The sequence below is a fragment of the Meriones unguiculatus genome, chromosome 18 (assembly GCF_030254825.1).
Source record: "Meriones unguiculatus strain TT.TT164.6M chromosome 18, Bangor_MerUng_6.1, whole genome shotgun sequence".
NCBI classification, from domain to species: Eukaryota; Metazoa; Chordata; class Mammalia; order Rodentia; family Muridae; genus Meriones; species Meriones unguiculatus.
The window spans coordinates 22,806,155-22,818,446 of record NC_083365.1 but is presented as its reverse complement, the minus strand read 5'-3'; the positions used below and the strand labels follow the sequence as shown (position 1 = coordinate 22,818,446).

At 54.8% G+C, this 12,292-nt stretch overlaps 1 protein-coding gene across 5 annotated transcripts in view; it reads left to right on the top strand.

Moving 5' to 3' along the window:
- Positions 1-12,292, top strand: part of Bahd1 (bromo adjacent homology domain containing 1) — a 24,352-nt gene extending 12,060 nt beyond the window's left edge. For 3 of the 5 annotated variants that reach the window (XM_021640584.2, XM_021640583.2, XM_060371647.1), the window contains exons 2-7: positions 3,753-5,183; positions 6,961-7,343; positions 8,012-8,171; positions 8,582-8,658; positions 9,387-9,487; positions 10,123-12,292. In XM_021640584.2, the coding sequence (XP_021496259.1) occupies positions 3,767-5,183; positions 6,961-7,343; positions 8,012-8,171; positions 8,582-8,658; positions 9,387-9,487; positions 10,123-10,312 (2,328 nt within the window). In that variant the 5' untranslated portion in view covers positions 3,753-3,766 and the 3' untranslated portion in view covers positions 10,313-12,292. The remainder of the gene's footprint in view (positions 1-3,752; positions 5,184-6,960; positions 7,344-8,011; positions 8,172-8,581; positions 8,659-9,386; positions 9,488-10,122) is intronic. The other 2 variants (XM_060371646.1, XM_021640585.2) reach the window with 2 other exon arrangements.

The following is a 12,292-nucleotide window of genomic DNA, read 5'->3' as shown; positions in this document are numbered from 1 at the left end:
GTCCATTTCAGACAAGAAACTTCAACTTCAGAGATGTTGAAGTAACTTGTTCATTTGAGGCAGGGCTAGCTGTTTTTTTTTTTTTGTTTTTTTTTGTTTTTTTTTTTTTTTCACATTTTGCTAAAGCTGAAACTAGAACCTGGAACCTCATGCTTGGTAGACATGTCTTTTACCATGGAGCTGCAGCCCAGCCTAAGCCAGGTCTTCCTCTCCTGATAGGCGCTCAGTTCTATCTGCTTTTCACAAAGAGATTCAAGCAGTGCGATACCCTTGCCTGGCTTCACCATAAACAGTCCAGCAGAAGCGGCTGTTTTCCCCAGGCGACATCACTCGTGTACATGAGAAGGAAACAGCGCCTTTGCACACTTGTTGCTTTTCTTCTTCAGTAAGATTCAAGAAAGCCAGTGTTTCTGGCAAAGGTTTCTTCTCTAAGAGGTAGAGCAGCTCCGGCCCTAAGATTGAGGCCTGGGGCACAGTGTAGTCAGGGGAGCAGGAGTCAGTTCTCCTTTCCTACCCAGGGGCACATTTAGTCTAGGGGAGTGGTTCATACTCTGACCTGGAGCCGGGGCCCCTGACCTCCCCTCCTGGAGCCTTTAGTTGGACACGTAGCGCCTTGCATGTATACTGCCTCTATTGATCAGGATGATATGTGGTGATCTGTGCACACGAGACAGAACATCTTGCCGTTTCTACTTCTGGGGGATGGCTTCAGCCAGCCCCAGGCGGAGCTGAGTCACACTGAAGCCTAGCCTCACTCAGCCTGACACTTCAGATCCCCCTCAGTGCTGAGCCTTTGATGTACCTGGAGTGGAGATTGCTGGCCTGCCAACTTTGGCATATACTCTTGGGGATTTGGGGTTCGACCTGTGGGGTCTTTGGCCTAGAAGATCTGGCCAGCCACTGTCCTTCAGGGCAGCTGCTCAGAACTGATGACTGTCGGACTGGTTTTCCCCAGCAAGAGCTTGCTTGATACCAGCTAGGTAAAAGGTAATTGCCCTGGGGTGTCCGTCCCAGGAACCTTCTCTCAGGGGGCCAGCCCTGTTTGTGCAGGGACAGGGCGTCCTAGAGAGCCAAAGAGCAGCCTCACCACTTGACAGCAGTAGAAAGGTCCTGGTTAAACTAGTGTAAATGGGAGAGCTGGCAGGAACTGCTGTCCTCCTGGAATGGGGGCCAAGTGCCTGGGATCCCCTTTCCCCAGCCAGGGCCCACCTCTTGCAGGTCGGAGGGCCCCTGGCAGGCTTTGAGCCCCTCCACCCAGCCCCACCCCAGGGAAAAGCTGCTGCTGAGGTTCTCACAGGTGCTTCAAAGCATGACTCACACCAGCTCTCCTCTATGCAAGTCCAGCAGAAGCCGGCAGCAGAGACCCCAGCCTCTCCTCGACACGGCTTCTGCGCCACCACATGAAAGCTGGAGGTTCCTTTGCAGGGTGCTTTGATGGCCCTGGCAGTCTCTAGCCAGCGACAGGAGCTTTGGCAGATGCGGCGAAGGCTAGCAGGAGGCTCCTGCGCTCGGCTGGGAAACAGGGCTTACACCCTGTGTTGCAGAGGTTTACCGGATGTCCAGCCCTGGTGGGGAGGGGGGAAGCAGTGGCTCCCACAGTACTGAATGGGAGGAAAGTGAAACCATCGTTACATGCTGTAGGGGCAGGCTCCTGAAAGGGGCCACTGCTCTTTCTCGCCCTCTGCTTGGGACCTTTAGGGTGCTAAGAAGGAAAGGCTGAGTACAAAGAGATATCCCAGGACATTCCACCCACCCATGTAACCAGCTTCCAGCAGGCAGCCATTCTCCTTCCTGCTCAAAGCCCTTCCACCAGCCATGCTGTTCTCAAGCTTGTGCCTTTTCCCTCCCCCACCCCCACCCTCCTTTGCTCTGTACTTGGTGTCCATGTCCTCAAAGGCCACAGGACCAGGTGACCTCACCCTTGGCCCCAAGCCATTCCCAGGCCCAGCTGCTCTGGCGACTTGGGGCCTGCTGAGGGGCTTCAGCCCATGTTTAGCTGCATTGTCTATTCCCTCATCCTTCATCTCCGAGCTCCTCGGGGATGGGGAAGCACGACTTGGCTTTGCCTAGAAATGCAGATATGGTTGGGGCGTGGTGCTGTTTGCTCTTGGCTGTTCCACCACTGGCATAGGGCGCCCTGGTTTGAGAAAAGGGCCTGTGGGTTGTCTGCGCTTGGGATACCTTTGAGAGTGAAAGGGGCATGCTGGCGAGTGTGCTGAGCAGCCAGGACAGTGGTCACTGATTCAAAGCAGCAGAGACCTAAGGCGTCGCAGATCTGGGAGGGTTAGGTGCTCCGCCATTTAGGAATGAATGGCTTCACCTCCTGTGACTGTCTTGCCTGGGGCCTGAGTTCTGGACGGTGGCAATCCGCCCCACCCCCCGCCCCCACGTGGCCCAATTGCTTCTTCCCTTTTGCAGTTGTCTCGGTCCTTTCTCCATGAGGGGTCCTTTCTCCATGAGGGTCGTCTACACTGTCCCATCAGCTGAGTTTTCTCAGCACCCTTTCAATGCCAGTGCAGTGTGTCTGTGGAGAGGGGCCTCCCAGTGACCCCTTCCACTGGCCCAAGACTACAGAACTAACTGGGAAGAACTTGGCAAAGCCTGGAAATGCTCAGGCTTGGGGCTTTCGGGGTTAAGTCCCTGCCCATCAGGGACTTCTCCCAGAATGAATAACAACAGTGGGGAGACTAAGCGGAAAAGCCCAGCCTGCTGCGGGGTGGGGAGGGGTCCCAGGGTGCTGCGTCTGGCGCCTCGCTTGGCAGCCCCTGTGCTTCGCAGAATAGATAGGAAGCGAACAGCTCTGCAGCCTGGCCACCTCCTCACCCCTGCAGCTCCGCATTGTCTTCATGGTACACAAGTGTGCGGTGCCCAGCTAGCTCTGTCTGGCCTTTGTTACTTAGAACGTGGGATCAGGCTGCCCCTGAGTCTGTATAGTAAGTAAGGTCTGTGAAGCCAAAGTTAGGGGATCGTGCCTGGTCGTAGGCCTCCTCAGGCTTCCCGAGACAACCCTCTGTCCCTCCTTGCCCCTCCTTGCCCACTCTCTGATACCTTGCCTATCAGGGAGATCTGAGGGACAGGGTTGATCATAGCCTAACATCTTTCACCAACACTGGTCTCTGAGCTTCCTTTCTCTAGAATCTGAATCAAATTATGGGCATACTCAGGCCTTACCTTTCGTAGGTTTTTTGTTTTTTTTTTTGTTTTTTTTTTTTTCAGAAAGATTCAGTTATGGCTCTTTTGATGTATGTATCTAATCAAAAGTTTTGTAGAGTATTATAACCAGGATGGACTTGCCCTTCTCCCCTGCCCAGTAGACAGGTTCTTTGGCTCAAGACCTCTCTACCCATCTCTTCATCCTCCTGTGGCCTGTCTCGGAAGCCCAGGGCTGAAGAAGGAGTTGGTAATATTTTGGTCATGTTTCTGAAAGGCCCCTACCACCTCAGCCCACTTCTGGCTGTGTCTTCAGAGCATCCTCTTAAGTGTCTAGTGGGAGGAAAAGACGAGGTCTGCTGGTTACTCTTGGCCCCTCCTGTGCATTGGCATTGGTATTTGTGGCACTCCTTGGGCTTTCCAGGGAGATAGGGGGAGCCAGTCCTTGCACAGCTGCTGTGGAAGGCATGTCCTTGGAAATTCCAAGCTGCAGGACAAGAGCAGAAGTGAGCCAGGGTCACTCAGGTGCAAGTAGATGGGGTGCAGCAGGGGAGAAAGGGCGCGTTTCCGGGTTTTCTCATTCATTGCCTTTTGTCCTATAGGTTGGAGGGATTCCATGACACACACTCGGAGGAAGTCCCTTCCTATGCTGAGTTCCGGCCCCACTGGCCGAGGGGAGCCCCTGCAGATGGAAGACAGCAACATGGAGCAGGGGGCTGAAGATGTGGAGCCTGGCATGCCTGAGAGCCCTGGACATCTCACAGGGCGCCGCAAGAACTACCCATTGCGTAAGCGTTCACTGGTTCCAGAGAAGCCCAAAGCCTGCAAAGTGCTGCTGACTCGCTTGGAGAGTGTGGCTGGTCCACGGAGTGCAGATGAGGCTGACGAGCTGCCCCCCGACCTGCCCAAGCCCCCAAGTCCGACCCCCTCTGGTGAGGATGCTGGCCTCATTCAGCCCCGCAAGCGGCGTCTCGCCTCCCTTAATGCAGAGGCCCTCAATAACCTGTTGCTGGAGCGGGAGGACACCAGCAGCCCGGCAGGTGCGCGCCGGAGCCGAGGGGGGGACCCCCACCGGAGCCGGGACCGGGCTGCAGGGGCCTGGTCTTTCTCTAAGAAGCGACCTCGGTTGGAAGAGCTTGGAGAAGGAAGCCGAGACCTGTCCCCAGAGCCAGCCCCAGATGAAGGTGCCCGTCGAGATGGAGACCCGGCTCCCAAGAGACTGGCCAGCCTAAATGCAGCTGCCTTCTTGAAGCTCAGCCAGGAGCGGGAGCTACCTCTCCGACCTTCTCGAGCCCAGGCAGAAGCAGATGGGCGCTCCACTGAGCCCCTGGCACCCAAGATCCTGCGACCAAAGTGGGCCAAGGTCAATGGCAAGAACTGCCCCAAGGCTCGGCAGGGGCCTGGCGCTGGGGAAGCTACCGGGCCACCCAGCTGGCAAGAGCAGCCTGATGAGCCTTGGCCATCTGCTACTCCTCGCGGGTCACCCGTCCAGCCATCTCCCCAGGCCCCAGGCAAGGCTCTGGAGAACCCCTTGCGCCCCAACCTGCCTCTGCTGATGGGTGGGCAGGCAGCCCTGAAGCCAGAGCCTGGGCGTCCAGGCGAGGAGTCACCTGCCCCCAAGCAGGAACTGCATCAGCCCTCTTTCCCTGCACCTCAGCTGTCTCCGCTACCGATGCCCGGCAACCCAGCCGACTACAGTGGTCTGTGTGGAGGGCCTGAGCTCACTGCACTTGGCAGCTTCTACCTGTACTGTGGCCAAGACGGGCTGCAGTGTGGGGGCTACTCCTCTTGCCCCATGCTTCCGGAAGGCAAGTTGTCTCCGGTGGCAGCCCCCAATGAGGGGCTGCTCATGGCCCCGAGCTCAGTGCCCTCTGGCATCCCTTTCCAGCACCCTCCCTGGAGCTCATCTCGCTACTGTTCCGGTGAGGACACTGGAGTGAATGGCTACAGCATCTGTGGGGTCTTGCCCCTGTCTCTCACCCGAATTGGCACTACCTGTGGCAGCTGCCCCTACAAGATGCCTTTTACTGCAGGTAAGCCGAGATGCAGCGTCCCGGGGGGGCTCTCTTGGGTCTAGCTACTACCTGGGAGGCAGGAGCTTTGAGAAGGGGAGTATCTACTCACGTAGGCAGTGTTCTAGACCTGGGAACAATCCCAGTGCCCTTGGTCGGCTCTTACAGCCTGCTTTGCACAGACTGTCAGGGAGATTTGGCTTGGAAGTTAGTTAACATTGCCGTAGAACTGGGACAAGGTTTCTCCTCCCACACAGGGATATTCTCCTTCTTGGGCTTCTGTAGGCGCTGTGGTACAAGCCTATAAGCTCAGCTACATGGAAGGCTGAGTCAGGGTTTGGGGCCAGGCAGGGTCACAGAAAGAGACCTGTCTCAAACAAAAGGAGAAAAAGGGCTGGGCTCAGTGGTGATAGGAATGCTCACTTAGTGTGCTTGAGGCCCTAGGTTCAATCCCTGATCCTGGGGGAGAAAACCAGGCTACTGTCTTTGCCAACTTATCCCCACGTCTCCTCTGTCCTGGGCTCTCTCTTGGAAAGCTAATGTTCTTCATGTTCCAGAAGTCCGGACCATCTCTGTGCTGGCTGAGTTCAGCATGCACAGGGAAGGTTGGTGGTTATGGTCTCAGGAAGTAGTGCCAGCTGTGGTGGGATAGTTTTGTCCTGGCTGTACAGGCTTTGAAAAAGGCAAGGTACGACAAGGGCACGGCTTTGTGAAGGGCTGGGTGTGGTCAGGGTGAGTGGGCCTACTCAGGAAGAGACAGCAGTGCTATCTGTTGTGCTTGCGGTGGGAGCAGCCCCGCAGCCATGTTGTCTTCAAGCCCCAGACACCTGCATGTTTCTGGCTCAGCTGGTAAAACAGCATCAGACTGTAGGTTGTCAACACCTGCCTCTCCAGGCTGCTTTCACCAGCTTCTGGCTAGAAGTGAGGTGACTAAAGCCACCCTGACCAGCAGGTCCGCCCTGCGCAAGAGAGGTGAGGGCTGGGCCCTCCCTATGTTCTTCCCTCTTCCCCCCACGTCCCTTCATGTTGGGGTCTATAAAACAACTTTATAGCCCACTTGGCTCTGGCCAGACTGGTTATATCAGGTTCTAGCACGAACTGGAGTCCTAAGAAACGAGCAGGCTGCTGCTTGGCTCTTTTTCCTAGATCCTCACCCTTCACCCTAGGAAGCAAGACCACCAGTGAGCACCATTCCCAGCGCCTGACACACGGGTCACAAGGCGTGTAATTAGGCAGACTCCTCCAGAGTGGCTTCACTGGAATGCTCTCCCCTGCTCTCTTTCCTCACGACCATTGGCTAAGCCAGGAGCCTGTTTCGTGCATTTACAAGCAGCAGTATTGGTACCTACCTCAGGGATGTTGTAAGGGGTGAAACGAGTTAATATATAAATAACAAAAACAGTCAGGAAATTCTGTGTCATGCTCTAAGCACTACTTAACATTGCTCAGAGGGGCCAGAGCGACTTGCCTGAGGTCACGTGGCTGGTAAGTGGTAGGTGTGGGACTCAGTCGCAGTCTGGTTGACTCCAGAGCCCCTCCCTGCTCCTCAGTACTGTGCAAACCCTAGAGAAACTTAAGTCACAGCTAATGAGGATGTTGTGCTGTTACTCTTTCTAGTCAGAAAGGGACACCCAAATGTCTGCAGCTTGGTTTCCAAGGTGAAGAAAGGCCCCTGTCCCACCTGCCACCTCACTAGCCTTTGAGTTGCACCTTGGAACGCAGTTGGGCCTGAGACCTGAAAGCGGGTCGCTGGACAGGGGCTTGCCCTACTTGCCTTGACCCACTCTCCTTTTTCCAGAAGGCTGCAGGTCCCTCGGTCAGTTGGAATTTCCTCTCCCAGAAGCTGGCCACCCAGCCTCACCTGCCCACCCCCTCCTGGGATGTCCTGTGCCCAGTGTGCCGCCTGCAGCAGAGCCCATCCCCCATCTCCAGACGCCCACCTCAGAGCCCCAGACGGTAGCCCGGGCATGCCCGCAGAGTGCCAAGCCTCCGAGCGGTTCCAAGTCAGGTCTTCGCACCGGCTCCAGCTGTAGACACACTGCGAGGAGCAAGACCGCCCGCAGGCCCAGCCACCCCAAGCAGCCTCGTGCCCAGCGCCCACGCCCTCGCCGCCGCCGCCGCCGCCGCACTAACGGCTGGGTGCCTGTAGGTGCCGCCTGTGAGAAGGCAGTGTATGTCCTGGTGAGTGTTAGCGCTTAGCTGATGGGAATGGAACACGTGTCCCAGTAGGACACGGGACATGTAATAAGATGGCTCTGCCTGTTCAGGAACTGGTCATGTGGCTTCTAGTCCTCTCCGCCAGTTCTGTACCACATGCCCTGGTGGCGTCTTACTGTCACGTGCTGCTCAGTGACCTGAGTTTCCGCTTCCTATCCCTGCTCCGTCCACCTTCCACCCTTTCAGAGAGCAACGGTAGGAGGTGACAGCCGTGTCAGCTAAAGTGCTGAGCAAGCCAAGCACGTCCATCACCTGCTTTATCCTCTTCAGTCCTCACCACTGCCACTTGTGTTATGTACTCCCATGGTCTCTTTTACAGATAAGGAAACTGAGGCTAAGCTAACTTGCCCAAGGCTTTGCCACTTAAAACGGTTATCTAAGGGTTTAAATCCAAATTGTCCCGTTACTCAGATGCTTAGCGAGCCAGCCACATTTCCACTCTTTCACATTACTCTTTTCCCCACCCCCAATCCTGTCTCCTAAAGCCAGGCTTGGACAGGCGGACCCAGCCTGCAGCCATGCTAAGTGGGTTGACTACGTTGAGGAAGTAGAGTGGATATTAGTCTGTGTCCCTCAGTCCTCACTCGAGAGGGGCTCTGAAAACTTACTTGTATCACTGGTTCGTTGCCCAGGATGAGCCGGAACCCGCCATCCGAAAGAGTTACCAGGCAGTTGAGCGACATGGAGAGACAATCCGAGTCCGTGACACTGTCCTCCTCAAGTCAGGCCCAAGAAAGACGTCTACACCTTATGTGGCCAAGATCTCTGCCCTCTGGGAGAATCCTGAATCAGGTACCTTTCCCTCAGACTGGGAAGCAGAGGAACAGCTGCCTTCAGGTGGCCCCTGCCTAGAGTTTGGCCTGGCAGAAGCCACCGTTCTTTCTGCCTACCCTTCATCTGGGTCTTTCTCCTGCAGAGGCTGTGGCAACCGTGTGGCTTGAGTTACTGTGCACTCATGTTAGCCCCCAGAGCCTGAGCGCTTGTCCCATACATCACCCATCGGTACCTTCTTGCCCATCTCTCCACGTCTAACAGCATTCCAGGTTGCCGAATGCCTGGCCTTGGTCGGGGGACACAGGTGGCCAGAGCCTGCAGGATAGGGCCGGGAGCTCGGGTTGGACAAACCCCAAGGGCAGGTGGCCACTGTCCTAACTCAGCAGGCTTGTCAGCTCCAGCCATGACCTCTTCTGTTGTCCCCCTAGGAGAACTGATGATGAGCCTCCTGTGGTATTACAGGCCTGAGCACTTACAGGGAGGCCGCAGCCCCAGCATGCATGAGGTGAGCTGCCTGGCGGGGGGTGGGATGTGTAACGGGCATAACAGGAGATTGTGGCATTAAGACACAGCATAGGGAAAGGGCAACTAGGAAGCAGAGAAATCCTTTCCCCAAGTCCCCAAACACTGTCCCAACTTACGTTCCAAATAGGAATAATGACCCTTGAGGGCCAGGGGCTTTGAAAATGGGAGTGAGTAGTTAGGGTCTAACAACAGGATGGTGAGGTGATAGGTGGCACACATGGCCGCTTTTAGCGCCTAGCCCCTCTGAGCTCAGTTCCCGTGGCTGAGGCAGTCCAAGCTCACCTTTTATTTCCTTCCCCTTTGCAAGGACTTTTCCTTTTTCTTCCCCACCTCCACCCCTTTATTTCTTTTTTTTTTTTTCTTTTTCTTTTTTCCTTTTTGAGACAAAGGCTCACCGTACAGCTCTGGCTGGCCTGGAACTTGCTATGGGTAGACCGCACTGGCCCTGGACTCACAGAGATTCATCTGCTAGCACGAAAGGCTTGCACCACGCACTGCCCCTTTGTGGGACTTTTCGTTTCATGGGGGAGATAGGGACCAGTTTCCTTTCCTCGTAGGGCTGGTGTGGGCAGTTAGATTAAACTCCTTTGCTAGCTGGAGTTGGCTCTGATCGGTATTCCCTGCGGAGGACTCGCGCCTGCCCTGTCCCTGGAGCTAGGTGCCTCTTTGTAGCTCCCATAACCAACCTGCTCCTGTCCCCCCCTTGAGCCTTTGCAGAATGAAGTTTTCGCATCGAGACATCAGGACCAGAACAGCGTGGCCTGCATTGAAGAGAAATGCTATGTGCTGACCTTTGCCGAGTACTGCAGGTAGGTACCTCGGCCACCAGCGTCTGACCTCTCCCTCGGACTCAACCGGGGTGATGCAGGGTGACTGCATGGGGCTTTAGTCATGCCCTGGCCCAGTCTTACAATTCCAAATGTTCTTCCCTAAAACCTTTCTCTTAAGTAGACCTTTTTGTTTATTTGTTTGTTTGGTTTGGTTGAGGCAAGATAATCCTCGTTGTCCTGGAACTCACTTTCTGAGCAGGCTGGCCTCAAACTCAGAACACTGAGCTCCACCTGCCTCTGCCTCCCAAGCACTGGGATTAAAGGTGTGCATCACCACACCTGGCTGGGGTTTTATTTTTTTAATTAACAAATAGAACTGTCCCCTACTGAGGTAATTAGAAATCACAAGTTAACCCAACCCTCATGAGCATGTTGTGGCCCACTGCTGTTCTGAGAGAAATGTAAGAAAGAAAATAGCTATCTGGGGAGGAGGCCTCGGAAGGTATATGTGTTCAGGGGCTGAGGTCAACTGGAAGTTGGCAGAGTGCACAGAGCCTTGGGGATAAGAGTAGAGGCATGTCCCCTCTCAGCTCCAGCTCTGTGGTAGGGCGAAGAAGAAATTGGTTTTCTTGAAAAAGTGACTGTGCTCAAGACAGTAATGATTTGTCATGCAGATTTTGTGCCATGGCCAAGCGCCGGGGCGAGGGCCTTCCCAGCCGAAAGACAGCACTGGTGCCCCCGTCTGCAGACTATTCCACCCCGCCCCACCGCACAGTGCCGGAAGATACGGACCCTGAGCTGGTGTTCCTTTGCCGTCACGTCTATGACTTCCGCCATGGCCGCATCCTCAAGAACCCCCAGTAGCCTCTTCATACTCATACTGGGGCTGCCTTCGGGAGAGTGGGGCCTGGGGCAGGGGCCACTGCTTGAAGCACAGCACTTGGTTAAGGGGCCATGGGTTGCTGGCCTGTGGTTCTCTTGGGGGGGAGGGAGGGCAGGGGCCCTATGGATTCTGGGTCCTATGGGAGAAAGGCATCTAAGTCCTTAGCTTGGCCTGGGGTGCCCATCTGAGCACCCCGGGGTGGAGATTCCCGAAGATTCAGTCTTCCCTGAGGTTGGGCCAAGCCTGAGAGACATGGGCCAAGGAAGGGTGGGGGCATGTAGAAGGGGTAAGGTCCTTCCAGAACCAGGCCCACCAGGCCCTTTTCTAGCCTCCCCAGGCCTTCCAAGGGGAGCAGGAGCCAGCTTTACCTCACCCACTGTGACCCACTGCTTCCCTGTCAGCCTGGGGCCTGGCTCTGTAGATTCCAGCACAGCGCTGGCTTGTTCCAGTTGAGTCAAGGGAGCTGAGCTTTGACTTCCTCCTCCTGGACTTGAGGCTTTTCCCTGGCTTTCTTCCTTTACCCTTGCAGTAGCCACTGGTGCTGGCACAAGTTGACCCTGCCCACCCATGGGTGTCAGCCTCCTGTCAGCTTTCCATTAAGGGCCACCCAGCAGGTCTGGCTTCCCAGAATACTGGTCAATATGAAGTTTGTCAAGTCTGGAAGAGCAGATGAGTGCTGGGAGAGAGGGTGGGGGGCAGGGGACAAGGGAAATTGCTACCTGATTTGTTGAAGATTTTTCCTCTTGCCTTATACTTGGAGGTTCTGGGAAACCTCTTGCAGAACTTCACACATGACTCTTCAAGCCACACCCACCTGAAATCAAACCAAAGGAGTGCTGTGGCTCCCCTTGCCCTGCCACCCCTTACCCCAGTCTTTTGTAGATTGCACTAATTTACATCCCAGTGAGAATCAACACTGTATCAGTCCACAGACCCGAGCTGCAGCCACTTCCTCTAGGAGCTAGGACCTGCATTTTCAGTTTGTTCCTGTTGCCCAGAGATCGTTCTGGCCTCGTGCTCCCTGCCAGGGATTGATCAGGAGGCTCAGTCCCCTGTTGGCCTGGCCTGGGCTTTCCGAGGGGCCGAAAGCCTGGTTATCTATCTGTACCTTGTTTGTACCAAAGAGGAGCATGGGGTCTGGGAGGGTGCAGTGTGGTGCGGTGTGGTTTGGGCCCAGTGCTGGGACCCTGCCACCCAGGCACTTCTACAAGAGCATGCTTCAGGGGCATAATCTGTGCAAGGTGGCACTGGGTCCTCCTAGAGAGGAGAGACACGGGTCCAGCAGTTCGAGGATATGGCACCGGGGTGAGGACAGTCAGGCACAGGCTGCAGTGGGAGGTAGAAGTGAACCCTGAAGGCAAAGACTTGGCAACCCCAGGTCCAGGTCCTGATCCTTAGAAGATAAATTATTCCTTTGGGTAATTGGGCTGGGCGAGGCTTGAAGGCTTCAGAGGTTAATTTTTGTCTGGGAAGCCCTGTCCCGTACCCAAAGGAAAGACTTTGTATTGAACAAGCTCTTTGGAGGAAGGCATCAGTCTGAGAGAGCAAGGCATAAGTAAGTTGTCAGAGTTGTGGTAGACCCCTTTGGAGCCTGCTCATTCTAGGGTGCTGCCAAGGAGCCCAGCCTCACCCACAGGAGAGGAGATAAAGCCCTCCTAGCAGGTGGGGCTACTGCCCAGATGTTAAATGCTTTTGGAATCTCTTTAGATGTGGAAATATTTTTTCGAACATGAAAATGCAGCTGGTAGAATTTCAATGGAAGTATAATCCATGTAAAATATATTTTAGTTGATATTTTGTAAAATGCACTTTTTGTGTGTGTCGATCCTGGTTTCCCAGATCTGTATTTCAGTGTTTACAAGGGAGGGGGTACTTTCCTGACCTCCCTTTTGACAGAGATTAGAAGTACTTCTTTAAGAAAAATAAATAAATTTGAGAAATTGTATTGATTTAGAAAAGAA